Source organism: Heptranchias perlo, chromosome 30 (assembly GCF_035084215.1).
Source record: "Heptranchias perlo isolate sHepPer1 chromosome 30, sHepPer1.hap1, whole genome shotgun sequence".
Taxonomy (NCBI): Eukaryota; Metazoa; Chordata; class Chondrichthyes; order Hexanchiformes; family Hexanchidae; genus Heptranchias; species Heptranchias perlo.
The window spans coordinates 12,250,157-12,273,220 of NC_090354.1; the positions used below are offsets into that span (position 1 = coordinate 12,250,157).

At 41.0% G+C, this 23,064-nt stretch overlaps 1 protein-coding gene across 1 annotated transcript; it reads right to left on the reverse strand.

Moving 5' to 3' along the window:
- Positions 1-280: 280 nt before the first annotated feature.
- aarsd1 (alanyl-tRNA synthetase domain containing 1) lies at positions 281-22,959 on the reverse strand. Its single transcript, XM_067968917.1, has 12 exons — positions 22,816-22,959; positions 20,977-21,105; positions 18,674-18,833; positions 17,615-17,672; positions 15,342-15,498; positions 11,184-11,300; positions 10,075-10,205; positions 9,191-9,257; positions 6,434-6,525; positions 2,701-2,755; positions 1,816-1,910; positions 281-838 (listed from the first exon to the last, which is right to left on the reverse strand). Exons 1-12 carry the CDS (start codon positions 22,852-22,854, stop codon positions 700-702), a joined length of 1,239 nt encoding a protein of 412 aa, XP_067825018.1. The 5' UTR covers positions 22,855-22,959; the 3' UTR covers positions 281-699.
- Positions 22,960-23,064: the final 105 nt, after the last annotated feature.

Consider the following 23,064-nt stretch of genomic DNA (forward strand, 5'->3'; position numbering starts at 1 on the left):
TCATCAGTCCTTTAATTGTGTTCCTGTTTAAATTAGAATTCTAAATGTTTAGAAATACTAATGTGAGCAGCAATTAATGGTAGCAATAAAAAAGTGTTGGACTTGGAATTATAGTTTGGCAGTAGTTAACATATAACAAATAACGACATGCAGAATTATTGGGTGAAACATGCTAAACTATAATACCAATTCTTATTTCAGTGAGTATATTTTTAAAATTTATGCAAAATAGTGAACACAATTCCCTTACATTTACAACTGAAAAACATTCCAACTTCACTTTTAGTGACAGAAATGTTGTATTTATTGTGCTGCAAGCCAAGTACAGAATAGTATAACACTTTGTTTAATGGGGAATTCACATTCTAACTGTAGCATTGATGCAAAGCAGCTTCACTTCACATTTAAAACCTCAGTGACAGTGTAAATGCAGCCTGAATCTGGAGTCAGGGCCCGGCCCGGCCCGACACGACACTACGTCGCAATGAGAGCCCCTGGAGGAGGTAATCTCAGTCCACTTCCCTTCAGAGTCAGTTTGGACCTTGATACCAAAATCACACTCCCAAGTTTAGTTGTGGAGTGTAAATGTACCATAAGACTAAATTTAAATGAACACTTTGCATATGGGTAAGAGGACAAATTTTTCAGACAAGGTAAAGGTACTGTACATGTAGATTTACATCAGTTTTTGTTGTATGTTCATTCCTCTTTTGTGTCCAGTGCGCTCACGTATTGCTGCAGGAGCGCTTCCACCTCTGGCCGTTTGCTCATCTTGTTTGCTTTACCCTGATAACGTCCCCGTTTTCCAGCACCTTTTCCATCAAGGATTTGAGCAACCCTGCATTCAAAAACCAAACCAAAACATCCATTAAATAGTCAGCTGGTGAATTACTTTCTCCTGCCAAGTCTATTGAAACTGTGCTATTTTCTAGTAACTGCTTTTGCTGAATAAACAGTATGTGTTGCATCTCTGATTTCACTACTTATTACGACAGACAGTGTCTGATGACATTTTTGGTTTGCATTAACAATCTTTCCCTACCTTCCCTCAGCTCCATTCCCTTTCTCACAGTTGCTAACCTGATTGGATGAGGCAGAAATTCAACCCTCTTCCCAGGAGTTGGGTATCTACTATAATGGAACGTCACTTTCTATCTTCCAACCCTTAAAAGGAGAATTAGAATTCTCATACTAAAGTAACGCAGCAGAGAACTGACAAACCTCATTCACATTTCTTATCAGTAACTGCCAACTTTGTGTGGAATTGAAACCCAGGCCACAAAAAGAAAGCAACTTTTTTTTTTAACAGTAGCACCTTAGATGGTAGAAATGGGATTATTCTATTAAAAACATAATTAGATGTCCTCTATTGTTTCCTTGGTTCTCACTAACCCCCCAGCTTCCTGCACCTAGGAGGATGAACCAGCAAAATCCACTACAACCATAACATCAGCATTGTTACATACTTAGTCAAAAGTACGTTGCGGGGGAAAAAGGAGTAAGTCAGATTTCTGCTCTATGAAGGGAGATACTACTATTACCAAGTTTCCGACCTCCAAACCAGGGAGGATTTGATAGAAGTCATTATGAGTATTGGATTTGAGTGTTAAGACCGACTAGTGCTGAAATCTAAATGCCCATAGTGTCACAGTAGTGACAGTTACAGAATGTTCACTCTGAAGAGACTTAAAGTATAATTACATAGACTATCAATACTGTGAGAAAAAATACACTTCTAAAATATACGGTGCAATAAAGTAGCCATTTCGCAAGTTGCCTCAACAGAGTTACAAAAACCAGGCAATATAATCTTACTTTGATCCTATTGCTTCAACAGCATCCACTTGACCTGCTAACAGGAATAATCCTGCTCCTTTCTCATCACCAACTGTTAGGAACAGAAGCACTACCTGAGGATGAAACACAATAAACAGCAGCTGATCTTTAAGGTGTTTTACATTTTTTTGTGTTTACCAAAGTGATATGCATCATTACTGGGGAATGTAACTATGCTCTGCTTTTGCATTTGACCGAACAGTCAGAGGTCAGATAGGTTTAGTACAGATTGGATTAGATGAAAAGTTCCGCAAGTTTGATCCAACAATGCTCTATGATCTCAACTACACAAGAGTAGCACTAGTTTCCAAACCAGCTATCCTGTGGCCTTACTGAATGCGACTGCCAATTTAGTACCAATTATTGACAAATTACTGCTAGTTTTGGGCTGTAGACTTGTGAAAATAACAAACGAATCGAGACCGCCAAACTCATTTCACTCCTGACCCTTGATGCCATTAGAAGAGGGGTACAATGAACTAGATTAGCACTTGTCACACAGGAAACTGTAGACCACTAGTTAACAAGACCCAGAAGGAACGACTCCACAGTAGCAAGAGAGCGAGAACACCCACATTCGGGTAGGGTGGGAATTATTCATTGAAGAAGAGTAAAAGAAATTGCAGAGGATTTGAATGGGTAGAAACACAATAAGAAAGAAAGGGGCAAAAACAAAACAAACTGGCTGAGAGCCCAGCAATACAATATGAAGAGAATGGTAAACATTAGTGGGAGTAAGAGACAGGTAATGAACCAGGATGACGGACTAATGAAAACATCAGTAAGAATCTGTTGAATGAACAAAAATGGATTTCATAATCTCCATTTTACATTGACTTAGTTAATAAAGATAGCCCACCTTACCTCAGCACTAATTTCATTTGCTATACTGTTCATAAATTCATTGTCGCCATCTTTTCTGAAACAAGATGAATAGAAATATGCATAACATTAAAAGGTCAATTCATAATACATAATATATTTCCCATGGAAAACAATGGCAGTATGAGAAGATGGACAGCTGGCCACACTTATTGTAAATACTGTAGTACTCCCACTAAGTTTTATTAAACTTTCTGTGTGTGTGAATTTTTGTGCTCACCAAATTTAGGGATGTTAGTGCTGGGAACAAAACATTACATCAGGCACCAATATCAGTGTCAAACACTCCTGGTCAGGTACAGCACACAAAGTAAAGCTCTGTCTACACCACACTAACAATGTGTATCTACCCCAACCTCAGAACAGGACACCCAGTATGACTTTTCCATTTTCCACACCAGTCATCTTGGGAGATTTCACCTATGCGTTATGTGAAATGAAATTGTAAACACATTTCTAAAGAAAGGGTTGTTATATGTAATAGAGTGGAAATCCCCCTTCTACAACTTCTCTGAGTGACTCAGTTAATTTAGTGCCAAATTAGGGAAATTGTGCGCTATGGGCCCATGCTCACTAAGAACTAGATTGAAGCTATTCAAACTCATTTAACACCGGACCCTCAGAGCTAACAGACAGAAGGACTTCTAGTCCATCAACAAACCTGCTTGCAAAGTATTTAGTTAAAAATCTCTTAATAAATTTTATTAGGAAAAAAACTTCAATATAATGTAGAATTTGTGAAACCTCTCTGTGATCCTGTCGGAGTGCTCTGTACTCAATTTTTAAATCCATAATTCCACAGACTGTAATAACCAGTTAAGAAACAAGTTTCAGTTCCTGACTTGCTGACGTACTCAAGATCCTCCAGACGTATGCCACTCACAACTTACTTATAACGAAACAAACGTTAACTCTGTTTCTCTCTCCACAGATGCTGCCTGACTTGCTGATTGTTTCCAGCTTTTTCTGTTTTTATAACTTATATAACAAACCTAGTTTCATTTGTTCAATGCCTGAGCCCACAACGCAGAATTACATTAATGAGCACTTGACAAAAAGGGATTTAAGAGGTTCAGACAAAAATCCTGAAAAAGAGAGGAAGGGAAGGCAAAAGAAAGGGAAGACTGAAAAGAGGGTGAATTGAAAGAAGGAAAAAAGGAGGAAAGTTTTTTTTTACAAAACAATCTATGCTACTTAGTTATGCCCTCCCATCTTGCCTACCATTTGAGTCATATGGAGAGAGATAGAGATAGAGGTAGAGGTAGAAAGACTTGCATTTATATAATGCTTTACACATCAGGGCATCCCAAAGTGCTTTACATCCAATGAAGTATTTTTGAAGTGTAGCCACTGTTGTAATGTAGAAAACACGGCAGCCAGTTTGCACATAGCAAGATCCCACAAACAGCAATATGATAATGACCAGATAATCTGTTTTAGTAATATTGGTTGAGGGATAAACGTTGACCAGAAAACCAGGGAGAACTCCCCTGCTGTTCTTCGAAATAGTGGCATGGGATCTTTTACGTCAACCTAAGAGGGCAAATGGGGCCTCGGTTTAACGAAAAACAGCACTCACTCAGTACTGCACTGGAATGTTAACCTAGATTTTGTGCTCAAGTCTCTGGAATGGGCCTTGAACCCATGACCTTCTGACTCAGAGGCGCAAGTGCTACCCACTGAGCCACGGCTGACACACAGTTTAAGCCGAACATAGTTGGTGTGAAAGTTTACCCAACTCCACCCCACAAATTGCCTTAAGGAAACCCTGCTTATTTAAATACAAGAAGCAATCAGTGAGCCAGGCCACAGATTCAGACCTCCAGCCAGCCGACCACAAAATCCAGCTAACTGGACCTTTGCCCAGACCTCCAGCCAATCAGCCAGTCAGGCCCTAAATCTGACTTCAAACCAACCAGCCAGCTGAGCTCTGGACATTCCTTGATGTCCATCAGGCCCTGGACTCTCAACAACCATCTTTAAGCTTGGACTCACTTCAACCACAACCAGACCACAGATTCTTTTCCTCTCTCCACCACCAGGCTCAGATTTCCTCAACCACCACCTGTCCATTTTGCTTTGATCACCAGCAGGCCGTAGACTTTTGAGCACCTGCGATGCACTCTATCACAGAATTGCATTTTCATGCATAAATCACCCAGTTTGTACGCGTAGCCCATAGCCATTTCAGTGTCCACTGTGTGCACACTTTGGCTGCCACCCTGGAATTGTTTCTTCTTCAATTTTCTTGTTGACTGCTCTGTTCCCTCCTCCTCTTCTTATGCCACGGCTTATTTTCTTGAATCCTGTTATCACTCACTTCCTACTCTCGTCCTACTGCCTCATACCTCAATCCACTCATCATTCCTTCTCTGCTGACCTCTTCTACCTCTGTCACCATAGGATTGAGTCCTTCCTTGATAGAACCATGGTTTCCTTTTGCTCTGCTCTTGGCATCCTCTGCCACACCCTTCAGTCCCTGCTGCTGGCTCTACCAAAGCAGAAATCTCCTCTGCCCCATTCTTCTTTCTCAAGCCTGTCCGCCAGAGCATCTCAACCTCCCCAGTATGCTCAATGTTCCCCTCTCTTCTGCCCTGACCCTCCTTCCACAGGACTCCTATTACCCATCCACTCTATATCAGCCTTCAAAATGCATGCTTTCATCATCCACAATATTATCGTAGAGGAGTCCACGAAAAGCTTTTGCTGAAATTTGGCTCGCAGATAGTGACTCCTTTCCTCTTACTAAGGTCATCCTGCCCTGCTATATATTCCACCACATCACTCAGCCTAAACTTTCATTGCCAAGTCACATCTTGAACTTTATTCTTCTGACACATTCTCCTTCTTCAGCACCTAAGCTGCCACCAGCCTTTCCATTTCTCCTTTAAAATCCTTCTTATCTACTACCTTTCCTAAGCTCCCTGGAAACATTCTAACCAATATTTCTTCGCTACTCTTCTCACTTAGCGTTATATTAAATGACTCCTCAATCTCTGATTTTAACCTTCACTTCCCTTACTCCCTCTCTGCACTCCTGTCGTTCACTCAACATTACCCTCCATGTAAAGTTCTCCATCCACGCCCACTCCTTGCACTTATCGTCTCAAGAGGTCTGCTTGAGATCGTACCACCTCTGGAGATCACCACATTCAGCAAAACCATCTCTGATCACTTTCTCATTTCCCTTAACATCTATGTTCCTTGCCTCCTTCAACCCCCTCTACAATTACCCTCTGCCCCTGGAAAAAGTATCCGTAACTCCCAACTTCCTCTCCTCTGGCCTTCCACCCTTCTGCCAACCTGTTCAACAACTCCCTTGCCTCTGCCTTCAATGCTCTCCAAATCCCACACTATCTCTAATTGCTACCATTCCTGAATCTGACTTGTTTCCCAAAAGGCAGCCTGGCAACTATTTCCACTTTTGATGTTATTTCAAAATGATCTAACAAAGTGCAAAAATACTCCCTATTTGCACAGCATGTAAACTCTGCCTTCCCCACACCTGCATCCTCCAATTGCAAGTAAGGATGTGCATGTTATGTGACCTGCATCCCTTTTAGTACATGGTACATGGCATACTAAAAAAAAAGCAAGATTGTGACCTGCATAAGCTGCCATTGTATTCAATGAAAGAACTCATGAGCTGCGTTCTAAACAACAATCATCTTTACTGTATATGCAAACAATATTGGCAGAATATCAAGTTACTCACCTATGCAAGACAAATATCTTGCCCTTGTTTGGATCACTCTTAAAGCTTTTTGCTGTCAACAGAGCCAAATCCCTGAGCAAGTTTAGATTGTTCTTTAGAGCACAGAGAGAAAAAAAAATATTGTGTGAAAGTTCCTCCCAAGGTTTGAATTTCTCCCAACAAAATAAAATAGATATATACAGCAGTGGTGACAGCTTTAGAAAGTCCAATCTAAAACCCTAAATATGATTTTAGGGTAGATTTACAAATTCATGCACCTGGTGCAGTCACATGTGCAGGGAGCGTACGTTGGGATTTCCGCAGCAGAAGACAGCAGGCCTCTTGATATACCTGTCCATTAATTGTAAATGGCTGCAAAATCCTGAAGGTCCTATTGACCTCTGCTCCCAAATTCCCAATATACTCTCAGCATGTGAATCTCACACCAGGAGTATGAATTTGTTAAATCTTAAGCATATGTGTTAAAATTGTTTGTAACAGAACAGAAAAAGGTGGAAATGATGGCATAAACTTTAATAATCATTCATCATTTGCAAATCAATCAGTCGCCCGTAACTCTGCTACCAAAGATTTAGTGTTTGAAAACAAAATGTATGACACTTCCACAGAAATGGATGGAAATGGGATATTGTTTGCAGTTGAAACAGAAGGGCTCAGATGTGACGTTAACAAGGGCAAAGGCAATGTTTTCACAGAACAATACATCTTTCCAAGCAACAGGGTGGTTGTAGAGGGTTGTTTTTCAAACTGGATGCCTGTGTCCAGCGGTGTGCCTCAGGGATCGGTGCTGGGTCCGCTGTTATTTGTTATTTATATTAATGATTTGGATGAGAATTTAGGAGGCATGGTTAGTAAGTTTGCAGATGACACCAAGATTGGTGGCATTGTGGACAGTGAAGAAGGTTATCTAGGATTGCAACGGGATCTTGATCAATTGGGCCAGTGGGCCGATGAATGGCAGATGGAGTTTAATTTAGATAAATGTGAGGTGATGCATTTTGGTAGATCGAATCGGGCCAGGACCTACTCCGTTAATGGTAGGGCGTTGGGGAGAGTTATAGAACAAAGAGATCTAGGAGTACAGATTCATAGCTCCTTGAAAGTGGAGTCACAGGTGGATAGGGTGGTGAAGAAGGCATTCGGCATGCTTGGTTTCATTGGTCAGAACATTGAATGCAGGAGTTGGGATGTCTTGTTGAAGTTGTACAGGGCATTGGTGAGGCCACACTTGGAGTACTGTGTACAGTTCTGGTCACCCTATTATAGAAAGGATATTATTAAACTAGAAAGAGTGCAGAAAAGATTTACTAGGATGCTACCGGGACTTGATGGTTTGACTTACAGGGAGAGGTTAGACAGACTGGGACTTTTTTCCCTGGAGAGTAGGAGGTTTCGGGGTGATCTTATAGAAGTCTATAAAATAATGAGGGGCATAGATAAGGTCGATAGTCAAAATCTTTTCCCAAAGGTAGGGGAGTCTATAACGAGGGGGCATAGATTTAAGGTGAGAGGGGAGAGATACAAAAGGGTCCAGAGGGGCAATTTTTTCACTCAAAGGGTGGTGAGTGTCTGGAACGAGCTGCCAGAGGCAGTAGTAGAGGCGGGTACAATTTTGTCTTTTAAAAAGCATTTGGACAGTTACATGGGTAAGATGGGTATAGAGGGATATGGGCCAAGTGCAGGCAACTGGGACTAGCTTAGTGGTATAAACTGGGCGACATGGACATGTTGGGCCGAAGGGCCTGTTTCCATGTTGTAACTTCTATAATTCCCTTTTCAATAAATCTTCTCAATCTATTCAAAACTGGTGCTAATTCAGTCATAACCAACTGAAAAAGTACATTTGGGGGAAGCTTTCTTTTGTGCACCATGAGGAACAAAATCGTAAACCCATTCATTATGTTGCAGTAACATAAGAAGCATTTCCACTCACTCAGTGAATCCCTTTACTGCTGAACTCACTGTATATGTGAAATTTGAAGTATTAGCCTGGAAGTTACTGTTGGCGATATTAGCATACAAATGCTTAAAGTGTTCATGTAATATTCTTCTGTCCACTATTTTAATGCAGGCATTAACCACTCTGCTAAAATAACAGATAAAGAAATGCTAATCTTCAGCCTGTTGTCTTTTGCAATCGGATTCTCATATAAAAAAGGACTTGCATTTATACGGCGCCTTTCACGACCTCAGGACGTCCCAAAGTGCTTTACAGCCAATGAAGTACTCTTGAAGTGTAGTCACTGTTGTAATGTAGGAAAAGCAGCAGCCAACTTGCCAACAAGAACCCACAAACAGCATTGAGGTAATGACCAGATCATCTGTTTTTGATGTTGATTGAGGGAGAAATATTGACCAGGACACCAGGAAGAACTCCAATGCTCTTCATTGAAATAGTGCCATGGGATCTTTTACGTCCACATGAGAGGGCAGACGGGGCCTCAGTTTAACATCTCCCGACAGTGCAGCTCTCCCTCGGTACTGCACTGTCAGCCGAGATTTTTGTGCTCAAGTCTCTGTACTTTACACATCTTAAAATTCTAGATGTAAACTATTCCTACAGTTCAAAAATGGATTCAATGTAATTTTCTGACAGAGCACTACTGCTAATCTCTCTTATCAGGCTATTTTTTTCTCCCCAACAGGTTCCTTAAAGAACATTTGCACTGTAGTTATCTCGACATTATTTATATTATATAGTAATAAACTAATGTTCTTAATTGGCAACGTACAATCAGACTGAATTTTTGGTAATACCTTCTGTAGCAATTTGACTGACTTTTGTAGCTTGTCCACAACTTCAACATGTTCCTCTGGCCCATTCCTGTAAAATTAAGTGAACACAATTCAAAGCTCATTTATAAACAGGCATCAATCTACAGAAATTTTTTTTTAAAATCTATTCAACGTTATACATCAATATTTTGAACAGCATAAGACATTCTTGCTACATTCTGTCAAGACAGAGAAGAGTTGACCATAGTTGGATTGAATTTCTGCAGCCCCCCCCCCGCAACAGTCCTTAGAAAAAATACTACTTAAGATACTTTTGTAAAGTGGATCTTGAGCCTGTTCCAGCATTGTACTGCTTTTGTTCCAACAATTCCTGACACGCAGGTTTCCTGGGTTTTGCAGTCAATGCCAACTGCTACCTAACTTGGCAGCTTTGTAAGGACCTACGGCCTGGAAGACCCCGTTCATAAAAAAAAGTCTTCCTGACTGCTGCTGCTTGGCCAAAACATCACGGCCAGGCTGTGCATGCTTTACACGCTGCAATCCACGTTACTGGAACGTAAACACCAAAGAGCTACCCACCTAGATCGCTCTCCTGAGACCTACCCAGTGATATAAAAGCAGCTCTAGATATCCTCAGAACTTAAGACTGCCCCAGCTTTCTCACCTTCAGCAAAATGAATCAAAGCTGCTCAGCCTGGTTATCTGTCCTCATTAATAAGCCATAAGCTACAGCCATAGATTCACACCCCAATACTGTAATGTTAGTATATAAATTGTCGAGGGTTTATTAAAGTTTAACATTATTATATTTCAGAGACAATGTATTTTTATCCCATTGATGTTTAATAATTGTATTAATTTCCTTAGAAATGGGTACGATTCCATAAATAGACCAGTCCACTTACTTGAGAAGCGACGTTAGAGCCTTTTCCACTGTATAGCTTTTCTCTGCATATTTTAGTACTCTGTTCCCAGCCAGGAAAATCAAGTTTGTTTTGCTCTTCTTCCCTTTTTCTGTCCCTAAAATTTTAATGGCCTGAATAATAAACCAAGACACACAGATTATCAGGGCTACAATCAGATCCACAGCAAAAAACTATTCTGCCGATCTTCATATGTTGAAAGTATCACTGACTCTGGAGGGAGGGTGATTGAGGATTATGTAACAACGCTGTGGTGTTACGCTAAACTTAGTCATAAGCAATATGGGAAAGGCCTAAATAAATAGCTCAGCATCTAGTAAACAAAAAAAATTGTTATATATCTATAATATATTGAAAATTTTGCAATTGTCTAGTTTGTGCTCAAATTAGCTTATAGGTTTGTAGATAAAATAACATTTATTTCATTTAATATGAGGGGAAATTAAACATATTTTGAGGAGAAAAAGGATGTGTCAGAATGAGAAGCTTTGGCTCACTGGATGGCAAGTTAAATTCAAGTTATTGAGTTGTTATTCAGGCTGCCCACTCGAGGCTTGAGTGTTGAGCAATTAGTGTAGTTGGAACGTGGCATTGTCAGTATATACAGAAAATCAGTAATGATTTTAGAAAAGAACAGTGAACAAGTGATCATTGGTATTATGGGATCAGTAGTGTACTGGTCCTAAATCAGAGCCAAGTCCCAGTACATAGTTTCACAGAGCTGAGGTGCAGAAGTCACAGAAACATCAATGTGCCACTGACCACCTGTGAAGGTAAACCCCTGGTACTAAAATTTGTAGCTGGGTTACTAGGCTGTTCATGAAAGTTACATTTTCTGTTGATAAGATAGCACAACGGTAGTAAGTTGCGAATCCCTGACACTAGAACCATGCATCTTACTGTGAAGAAAATTTCTCATTACCCAGTGTGAAATTACATCAAAGTAACTGAACTTTAAAGGCACAAGCACATCCACATTAATTTGCTCCTTCCTGTCTCCAAGAAATAAAGTAAATTGCTACTCCATAATTTACTGAGAGCAAATGGAAACTTTCGGCACTGCTCTTTAATGGACGTTGACATACTCTTACCTGGAGGTGACTGAGATTCGATACGTGTGTTCCACAACACATATTTGCATCAATTCCTACAATGTCGATAATTCGGACTGGGCCCGCATGATCATCTGGTAAACCCCGACTTCTCACCTACGGAGCAAACATTTACTACTGGCAGCAATAAAAAATACCAATGAAATGTTCTGCATCATTTTTAATACAATAGATCTCCTATAGCATTGCACACTGGTATAGTGGAACTTGGAGCACAGTTTCTGATGTTTGATATGCAGCCAAAGTACGAAAGCATTTCAGTTTTTTCTGTAGTACCGAAAATTTACTGAAGCAACATTTCACATGACTGACAAAAGGTAAAAATATTATCCAACTTATTGAAACTGAAAGATACATGCCTCACAGATATTTTATAATACTATTTATCTACTACTTCACAAAACCCGCTTAAGATACAAGTAACTGTGCTCTTTCATCTTATTTACATTATAAAAAATGTTTTATCTCCCACTGTGAATTTGCAGTACTTGCTTAAGCTGCAAATAATTTGTTTATTAAAAGAGACTGTTAGCTAAAGTCGAAGCTCATGGAATTGAGGGCAAATTGACACGGTCAGGAAACTGACTGAGCGGCAGGAGACGGCAAGTAGGGATAATGGGCAGATACACCAATTGGCAGGATATGACTAGTGATGTCCCACAGTGATGTGTCCTGGGGACTCAACTATTCACTGCATTTATTAACGACTTAGATGACGGGATAGGGAGCCACATATCCAAGTTTGCTGATGACACAAAGATAGGTAGCATTGTAAGCAGTGTAGATGGAAGCATAAAATTATAGAGAGATATTAATAGATTAAGTGAATGAACAAAACTGTGGCAAATGGATTTCAATGTAGGCAAGTGAGGTCATCCACTTTGGACCTAAAAAGGATAGATTAAAGTACTTTCTAAATGGTGAAAAGCTCGAAACAGTGGAGGTCCAGAGACTTAGGGGTCCATGTACATAGATCGTTAAAATGTCAGGGACAGGTACAGTAAATAATCAAAAAGACTAATGGAATGCAGGCCTTTATATCTAAAAGGACTAGAATACAAGGGGGTAGAAGTTATGCTACAGCTATACAAAGCCCTGGTTAGTCCACATCTGGAGTACTATGTTCAGTTCTGGGTACTGCACCTTAGGAAGGATATACTGGCCTTGGAGGGAGTGCAGCATAGATTTACTAGAATGATACTTGGACTCCAAGGGTTAAATTACGAGGAGAGATTACACAAACTAGGGCTGTATTCCCTGGAATTTGGAAAATTAAGGGGTGATTTGATTGAAATTTTCAAGATATTAAGGGGAACTGATAGGGTAGATAGAGAGAATCAGATCCACTGGTTGGGGAGTCTAGGACTAGGGGATATAGCCTAAGAATTAGAGCCAGGAATTTCAGGAGTGAAGTTAGGAAACACTTCTACACAAAAAGGGTGTTAGAGGTTTGGAACTCTTCTGCAAATGACAGTTGATACTAGCTCAATTGTTAATTTTATATCTGAGATTGATAGATTTTGGTTAACCAAAGGTATTAAGGGATATGGAGTTAGGTCACAGATCAGCCATGATCTCACTGAATGGCAGAACAGGCTCGAGGGTCTAAATGGCCTACATTCCTATGTTATCCTTACCTCCTTTTTCTGTTATTTATGACTACAAAAAATTATTTTGTCTCCCCTTAACTTCCCACTGTAGATTTGTAATTCCTGCTGTAGCTATAATTGGCGCAGCACTGCCCAGGAAAGTTTTCCCCTCACTGTCCAGTCTCCAATGACGAGCACCTAGAACAGGCGGTCATTTGCCATGGTCTGGGCCTGGCTGTATTAGTGACTCCAGCCACAATATCCAAGCTCATTATCATAAACATCCCCCTCCAGCCCTGCCGCAAACACCAGTCTCCTTTAGAAATGCAAGGAAAAAAAACTCATCCCAAACTACTCCTTTAGCTTAGGACGGCTTCAGATTTATAAAACGCTGAAAAAAACTGAAAGCTTTCAACTTTTGATGTTTTCTCTCCCCATCGCTCACACATCATTGTTATTAGGTTGTTCTGTGAGAGGGTTGTCATAGTGCACTCTGGTGTATCGCAGCAACACAAGAGCAGGGTGAAAATTGCAACTCCGAAGATGCATTTCACTCACACAAATAAAATTTGTCCACAGTAACTGGGAATCCTCAACATCCAAGGCCCAGGTGAAATTTCCAGTTCGCAGTATTTGTAACATTACCATCTTCACAACACTGAGAATGATTCTGCTACAGCTGTAGCAACTGCAGCAAAACAATGTTACAGTACAGAGGCCTTCCTCTTTATAACTTCCTAGTCTCACTGCAGTAAAACCTTACTTTATTACTGACCCTTCCAGACACAAGTTAATCGAGTTACATCGAAACTGCAGCACAGAAACAGGCCATTCGGCCCAACTGGTCTATGCCGACATTTATGTGCCACACGAGCCTCCTCCCTCCCTGTTTCGTCCATCGCTATCAGGATACCCTTCGATTCCTTTCTCCCACATGTGTTTCCCCTTAAATGCATCTATGCTATTTGCCTCAACTACTCTTTGTGGTACCACGTTCCACATTCTTACCACTCTTTGGGTAAAGAAGTTTCTCCTGAATCCCCTACTGGATTTATTAACAACTATTTTATATTTATGACTTCTAGTTTTGGACGCCCCTACAAGTGGAAATTTTTCTCCACATCTACCCTTTCATTATCGTAAAGACCCCTCAGTCTTCTCCTTTCTAGAGAAAAAAAAAGAATCCCAGCCTGTTCAGCCTTTACTGATAAGTATATCCTCTCAGTTCTGGTATCATTCTTGTGAATCTTATTTGCACCCTCTCCAATGCCTCTATATCCTTTCTATAATATGGAGACCAGAACTATGTTCTATACAAGTTTAACATAACTTCTTTGCGTTTCAATCCTATCCCTCTAGAAATGAACCCCACGGCGTGATTTGCCTTTTTTACGGCCTTATTAACGCACGATGCTACATTTAATGATTTGTGCACCAGTACCTCTAGATCCCTTTGCTCCTCTATCCAAGTGAAGAACTGTATCAGAACCAGTGCTGTATCCCTAAATCTGTCATCCGACATAGTAACTAGCAACATCTCAGCAAGATGATAACAGACTCTGCTGCACAGTATCTCATGTTAGTACAAAAAAATAAACTAATCTTAAAAGAACAACCAAGCTGGAGTCAGTGAAGAGCTGTAATACAATCTTGGGTTTCAGGTGGTGTGCGTAAGTTCCTTGGACTTGGTCCCCCAGTTTAAGATGTAACCTGAGCCTGCATTACACACTCTAACGCAACCGTTAATCTAGATTTAATTGACTAAAGTTGTCTTCTGCCATTGTGCTTCTCAATAGTGAACTTTCCTTTTAGGAACGCTACTTAAATTCTAAAAGTACTGCGGATTTACACCACCTTCCTGATTCTAAATGACATGGTGCATTGAGTAGTGCAGCTCATTGTGTTTTAATGACAAATGCTATTTAATATGGGTGTGCCCTGACCAATAATAAATTCAATCATTCATTGACCATAGCTGCTCGTTATTCATTTACACTTCCAAATCGATCTAGTTTTAGTTAGTACCATATACACTGTATACACTTTAGTCACCAAGGATCTTCTCAAGAAAAGTAAATCTTCCTTAATTGTTACTGACCTGAAGCTCCTCTAAAGTAGCACTAAGCCATACAGACCAGAAGGTCGCAGGTTCAATTTCCACTCTGTGGTGAGATTGCAATTCTGAGCCAGGGCAATAATTGAGGCACTGCGGTTGGCTGCAGCATCCATGGGCTAGGCAAGGGGAAGAGAAAAATCAGCCAAGGTTTCTATTCCTGATTGTCAGCTAGTGACCTTTGTTGAAAAGTCCAGGTGAGGACAGGATTGAGCTTGGCTGTGATGCTCTAAACAATAGCCTGCCAACACTCAGTGCCTAGGCTCGCATTGCACATAAAGGATGCCACTTAGGCTAGGTACTAGCATCCCATGGAACCAAAACCCAGTTATGAGTCAGTGCACTCAGGACAGCAGGGACAAAACTGGAGGGGGTGTGGGGCAGGCAAGCTAAGTATCAATTCTGAAAACAAAATCTTTCTCGATCATCATTTACCTTTTCTACCTCTGGATCATCCACAGATACAACTCGTACATTGACAGGAATGTGCTCCCTGATTTTCTCATTTATTGCTATCTCCAGAGCTTTAACCTGCTCACCAGTCATAGAAGGCGTGTCCAGTTCAATGAAACTACGCTGCCGACCCAGCTCCCTGCAAAACAACATTAATGGTCCCAAATTACAGATCTGTTCCAGCACGGCTTCCAACATTAGAAAATGAATTACATTTTGTTGTCTTCCCCTAAGCTACTGGGGTATTTTATTTTGCTAAATAAATTTATATTACCATGGAGAACCTGGACCAGTTCTTGACTGGGGCAGAGGATGCATCATTTGGAGGTATGTGGATTAACAGATAACGAACGCATGGTCCATGTGATCTCCTGAACTGGTTTTGATCATCTGAGGGAATTGGAGAGGAATTTTCCAGATTTTTTTCCCCCCCTTATTGGCCCTGAGTTTTTCCCCATCCCAGGAGATTACATGGCTGCAGGAGTGGGAATTATATAGTCATGATGCTCCAGCTATCATGAGCGTTGGGGCAGGCTTGATGGACCAGCCTGTCTTGCCTGTCACTTTTCTTGCCTGTCATTTTCGTATGTACAATATTTGTGAACACATCGGCAAGACAAAACTCATCCTTAATCAGTAAATATTCTGGAAAACAGATGGCTGTAACATCTTCAAGGATGCAGATTAACACCATACACCATGAACGTTTAAGACAAGTCTTTTGGTTGTTGTTCATTGATAAGCCTTCCCATTTGAGATCTTATCTTCCTTTACCAAAGTCATTTTTTCCCTTACAGCCATCAGTACAGCTGACAGGTTTTACCATGCAGCTCTGTACTGCATAACAGGAAGAGCCTTTTTTGGGATGGGTGGGGAAGGGAAGGTTTTAAAAACAAGGTTACGGCATAAGGCCAGGGCTATATCAACTCAGCTGAAAGAATGAGAATATTGTAAATATTATGACAGTATCACACTTATTTCCATTTGTGATTTTGGTATTACTGTTAATTCACAATACATTGCAGAATTATATCACTTGTAGAATAGTGGGGATTCTATCCCAAAGCAAAAACCAACCCTTTTTATTTTAAATTGCAAATTTCAATAGCTTTCTCAAAGAAAAAAAAATTTCCTGGTGCTTTGAACCATGTGCTGGCTAGTTTGTGGGGAGTTTCTCTTTTAAAAAAAATACTCCAGTGAATTTGTTCTCATCAAGCTGATGAATATCAGTGGTGGGAAATGGGACAATTTCTCCTTTTGAACCTGGTGTCCACATCCAGCACTTGCAGATTGGGTATTCTGCTGGTGAGGTGAAAAGCCCTTCCAGTCTCATCTCAACCAGCACCCTAATAACCAATAGAGAGAGAAACCTTTGATCCCATCAGTCTGAGCTGGATTCAAGCCCGGAAATTTAAGGTTTGTTTTCCTAAGCCCTTCTACCACCAGCCTCTCAAAATAGAGCTCCCTTTATCTGTACCTTTGCTGCACTATGGGAGGCTGGGACAGTATTACCACTAGAAAACAGATGGGATTTTGTTTTATATCCCACAAAACATAACATTGCTCACAATTTCAGCAAGACTGGTAAACAAAAAATTCATGTTCTGAAAAGACTGACTAGGATGGTTCCAGTCCTTAGGGTACTAGGCTGTGGAAAATAGCTTGAATGATTAAAGTTATTTTTCTCAGGAGAGGGGAGGCATGATTCAGGTCCATAAATAATGAAAGGTATCAATAAGGTTGAAGTAAATAAGCTATTTAGCTTGGACATTGAGCACAAGACTGGAGGACACAATTCATAACCAAGATTGGAGAATAGAAAAAAAAAATAACCACTCCTAGAATAGTGGACATTTGAGTCAAAGTTATTGAGGAGGGAGTTGGTTCAAAAATCAACTTGACACCTTTAAAAGGGGAGCTGGATTGATATCTGTTGAAAGTGGGGGGGGGGGGGGGGGGGGGGGGAGGGAAATTGAGGTTTATAAAGATATTAACGGCATGGTTTGATTTTATCCAGGAGAGGTGGAGAGGGAACATAGTGTTCCTTAAAATAGGGGATCAACAAGTGACGTGGGAGGGCAGCCCATGATAGAATAATCAGACATTGGCTCTGGATAGAGTAGGCTTAATGGCCTTTCCTCATTAAATGAACATATGTTACATGATTATTCAACAATATAAACTGGAGGAAAAAATTAAGTATAATCAGGAAATGGTTCTGTATATATTCGCAACTTTACTTATTCTATGCTTACCATGAGGCAGTTTTGAAACCAAACATCAAATCTGCTATGGCTGTAATTAAATGTTGTCCTGAAACAAAATGCAACAAAAGATGCACATTTATTCTAAAAATAAAAAATGTGCTAATCATAATTTAATGCAAAAGTGATAAACCCAAAATTTTAAAACATTTTGGAAAGTGAAAAGCTTGTTCAGTAATCAAAAGGTATCAGGCATTTAATAATACTCAAAAAGAAACAGGCCCCAAAATCCGCAGGGTAAAAGCTTCTTGGCATAACTGCTGAGACGTGCCTGCACCAGACCTCCACTGCAGACTATGTCAAAGTTCACAGGGTCGGTGGGTGGTTCTGTGATTTCAATGCCCTTAGCAAGCTGGAGGCTACTTTAAAGAAAAAAACCTAGCTGGCCAAATCTTTAGGGGTCATAGCCATGATCCCGGCCTCCACCCTTGATGGGCCCCACAACCGTCGGTGGGTACCTAAGCCAAACAAACAGGCGGGGTCCCAAAGGTAGCTTGAGACTCGGGAACTCCAATGTTTGCAGTCTCCACCACCCCTTTACATTGACGGTGTCTTAAAGGGGTGGGCAGAGGCTCTGCCCACACAGGCCATCCCAGAAACCTCAACACAAGCCCGGACTCAGCATAGCTAGAGCCATTCCTGCAGATTCCTCCTGAAGTTATGGCAGGAGTCAGCCTGAACAGTGGCAAATTTTCAGGGTCATGCACTTTTTCATTCGGCCAAAATAATGCACATCAAAAATGCTACTTTTCTCAGTAAGTCATTTGAGCAGACAAATTTCTACATTTGTGTGTCCTAGGCAGCGCAGTGTATCTAGCAGTGGAGTGTCAGACTAGAATTGGACTGTAAATTCCCTGTTGAAGGTTCAGTATTTGATGCTTTATCACTATGGTCATTACGGATTAGTGCAAATGAACTTCTCTTTTGGGGAAAAAAGCAATCTGTGTAGCGGGGAGATGCTCCTCTCTGCTTAGAAGTGATCAAATGAAAGGTTTATTTTCGAAAGCCTAGCGCACCTAAAAGGCTGCACTGAAAGGGTTAACTGAGTACCTGAATGCTGCTGCATGTGATCAAATCGTCTTTCCCAGTCAATCTTCAGCTGAACCTTAGACAAAGGCTCCAAGGGTGACTGCACAAAGTGAATCGCCTCGGGGCCCTGTCGTGTCACTCTTATCACAGCGATGTCATTTATGAACCCACGGTCATCTGGCTTTAAGAAATAAATTGTATGAAGCTTTCAAAAAAATGTTTTCATTGTTTTCTGAGCACAAGCAAAGCTTCAATTCCACCAATAATAAAATTGAAAATGCTTCAAACACCAAATACAAGTTAAAGTTTTATCAAGCTATTCTATCTACATCATTAGAAGTTGTGTTAATACTGTAGTGAACTCTAGCATTGTCAATTGGTCCATGTGGCATCAATAAAAGGCAAAATTGGTTCATGCTAGATCAATCAGATCCTCACAACAGCTCGTGGTAGCCAGTTTTTCTGTTGCTGCTTTTATGATTACTTTTTTCCCCCTTAAATAAAATTCACCTCTACACCAGGTTCCAAACCAATTACTACCCAAGCTGAATATCTGCTCGAGAGTGGCGCCATGTCAAATTCCTGGCCCACTTAGCCTCAATATCTGACTTAGCCTCTCTGCCACTTTATTTTAAGACTTTAATTAACACTGCACGTACTGATCTGAGACTGGTCTATATTCAAGACCGCAGTAGTCATGTAGACCCTTTTAATTTTTCAGCAATTACAAAGTTAGTTCAAGGTGCCAGGAGGTGCGTATACTGTGGACATCAAAGTGATGACACAAGCACGTTTGTATGCCCATCATTCAAAGGGAATTACTAAAAGTGAAAATGAAAACACAAGGACAAACATTTACTGAACAAACAGGGTCATAGGTACAAAAAGTGTTTAAGATAATTTGTTGCTAAGCTACAACATTGAGCATTCATCCAACACCCTCTATAAGAACGTAAGAAATAGGAACAGGAGTAGGCCATACAGCCCCTTGAGCTTGCTCCGCCATTCAATAAGATCATAGCTGGTCTTCTACCTCAAGTCCACTTTCCCACCCTATCCCAATATCCCTTGATTCCCTTAGTGTCCAAAAATCTATCGATCTCAGTCTTGAATATACTCAATGACTGAGCATCCACAGCCCTCTGGGGTAGAGAATTCCAAAGATTCACAACCCTTTGAGGGAAGAAATTTTTCCTCATCACGGTCCTAAATGGCCGACCCCTTATCTTGAGACTATGACCCCTAGTTTTAGACCCTACAGCCAGGGGAAACAGTCTCTCAGCATCTACCCTGTCAAACCCTTTAAGAATTTTGTACATTTCAATGAGATCACCTTTCATTCTTTTAAACTCCAGAGAATATAGGGTCATTCTACACAATCTCTCCTCATAGGACAACCCTCTCATCCCAGGAATCAATCCAGTGAACCTTTGTTGCACCACCTCTAAGGCAAGTATGTCCTTCCTTTAGGCAAGGACACCAAAGCGGTACTCCAGGTGTTGTCTCACCAGAGCCCTATATAATTGCAGCAAGACCTCCTTACTCTTCTACTCCAACCCCTTTGCCTTCCAAACTGCTTGCTGTACCTGTATGTTAACTTTTTGTGATTCGTGTACAGGGACACCCAAACTCCTCTGACTGCCAACATTTCTTAGTCTCTCACCTTTCAAAAAATATTCTGCTTTTCTATTCTTCCTACCAAAGTGGATAATTTCACATTTCCCCACATTATACTCCATCTACCTTCTCGCCCACTCTCTTAACCCGTCTATATCCCTTTGCAGCCTCTTTGCGTCCTCCTCAGTTAACTTTCCCATCTAGCTTTGTATCATCACGCAAACATGATGAGACTGGAGTCACACTGCTGCACTGTAGACTTCAAAATGAGTTTGAGCCCTCCCCAACCGCAGGCAGGCAGGTAGCAGTAGCTCTTGCTACTTTAAAATCACTGATCTGACTCGTTAAACTGCCATTTTCACATTGTACAAAAGGTAGGCACTGCGTGACATTATCAGGGCCAGAGAGTGATCTCCTGGACTAGTTTTGATCACCTAAGTGGGGGGGTCAAAGAGGAATTTCCCAGATTTTTTCTCCCAAAATGGCCTGGGTTTTTAATCTGGTTTCTCGCCTCTCCCAGGAGAGGGAGTTGGGGGCCCAGAGTCTATATATTATGATGTACAATTTATAGTTGCACACTTGTGTGGGATAGGCTGGATGGACCAGAGAGTCTTTTTCTGTTCGTCATTGTTTGTATGTTCATATACATCACTACGCAGTCAATTCACCTTAAACCATCAGCTCTTTGAGAAACAAACCATTCTGACCTGTCCACCTCCCTCTGGAAACAGTAAGGTGTCCTCAAGGATCACGTTGAAACCTTTCAGAACTTCCTTTTTCCCATTAACAGCGACTTTTAACTCTGCTGGAATACATGATACCACCGAGGTCTCAAACTGGAATGAAAAGCATTGTGAAAATAAAACACAAACAGCAAGAAATACAGAGAAGTAACAGCGAGAGTATGTCACCATATCAGAATACGAAAACACACATTAAAAAGTTATTAATGAAATAAAAAAGGAAAAAACTGCACATGCTAGAAATCTGAAATAAATATGAAAAATTCACCATCTGTAAAAAGACAGGTTATGACATTTCGGGTGAGTACAGTTCATCGGACTATCGACTAAGAGATAAACAGGCATTTTAGTAAGGTTGGAAAAAGAGAGAGAAAAACAAGGATGAGGAGAGGGAGGCGGAGAGAACCACCAGATGCACCATTCACAGAGAGGAAGTTAATATGGTAAATGGTCTGCAAGCTGATATGAGATTGTCAGTGAGATAATACAGTAAGAACAAAAAAGTATAGAGTTCTGATGAAAGGTCATTGACCTGAAACATTAACTCTGTTTCTCTCTCTCCACAGATGTTACCTTCTACTGAATGTTTTCCAGCTTTTTCTATTTTAATTACAAAAAAAGGTGTAAATGGGCAGTGAGGGGGTGAAAAGACACAGGAGAAGTCCATGTACAGCAAAAGCATAAGTAATAAAGTAACAAAGAGGAGAAAAGCTTCAGAAGCAGCAGATCTGAAATTAAAAATAGAAAATGAAAACGAAACACGATGGGTCCACCAAACATGAAAGGAGAAAAAGAACAAGACCACAATATGGGCTCAGACCCCACCAGTACTGTGGTCTGATGAAGGTTCTATGACCCAAATATCAACCTGCCTCTTCCCCCCCCCCCCTTCAAGAGACCAACAGGTATGGCAACACTTTAAAGAGGGAGTTCCATCAGTGGCATGATGGGGGAGTTTTTCAAGTCGGCCCTAAAATGGACCTGATATTGGCAGCGCGCCCAAGGCCACAGTCGGGAGACCTGAATCATTATGTTTGGTGCAGCGGAAAATCGGCCAGTTTCTGCACAGTACCAGCCAGCCGGTACGGCCTATGGGGCCAACAAAATAAAATACACTCACGTGTATACCAGCTGCTCTAACTTGCAAAGACACATACTATGTTTCACTGGTACTGGAGAGTGAAAATAGCATCTTAGAATAAACATTTATGCTGATCTCAGTGCCCTTGAGCTAGGAAAGGAGAAACAAAAAAATCAGCTAGGGTTCCTTTACCTGACCGTTATCCAATGACCCCTGCTAGAAATGTGAGAGCATCAAGTAGGGGCAGAATCATGGTCATCTGTGAAACCCACCACAGTCAAATAGCCTACCAACACTCTCAGTCTTTCCGATGCAGAATGGCTAGATGGACAAGGTGGCATTGTTACTGGATTAGTAATCTGGAGAATGCGAGTTCAAATCCCACCATGGCAGTTTTTGAATTTAGATTTTTTTTTAAAAAAACCTGGAAATAAATAGCTAGGATCAGTAAAAGTGACAAGGTGACATCTGTGGAAACAGCCTTGGGGGAAGAGAGAGAGAAGGCGAGCAAATTACAGGAAGGAAAGACAATAACTGAGCTACTGCATGCACTTGCTGTACAAAAGGCACACGACTCCCCCCAGACCTGTGCTCTCCCATTCTAGTTAAATACTCCATGTCTCTGAAATGATTAAGATCCCCTTCCAGGTAAGAAACACGTCTTTAAATGGCCATTTACTTCCCCAGTGCTGGCCCTCTCTGGTTTGTTTCCGTATTCCTACCTCCTTCATGTAGCATTGCTTTTGACACTGAAACGCCATTGCGCCGAAGCGTTAAATTAAATATTAAAGAAAACAAATTTATAAAGTTGACACTTTCCTCCTTCACTCTGGAGCTGCTTCCTCCCGGCGCATGCGCAGATCTTAGTAGGGAGCGGCGCGTGGGACAGACGCAAACGCGCACGCGCTCCAGTGACTGGTTGCATCATTCGTTTTTGTAACATTCAGTGAGGGCAGAATACGTGGAGTTTT

Bases quoted from the DNA above. Each gene is read 5' to 3' on its own strand.
- aarsd1 (XM_067968917.1), bottom strand. From the start codon at position 22,854: ATGGCGTTTCAGTGTCAAAAGCAATGCTACATGAAGGAG. The intron at 6,526-9,190 runs GTATTACCAAAA...TGTGCTCTAAAG, and splicing joins CAGTCAAATTGCTACAGAAG to AACAATCTAAACTTGCTCAG. The intron at 1,911-2,700 runs GTAAGGTGGGCT...TTTCATCCTCAG, and splicing joins CAAATGAAATTAGTGCTGAG to GTAGTGCTTCTGTTCCTAAC.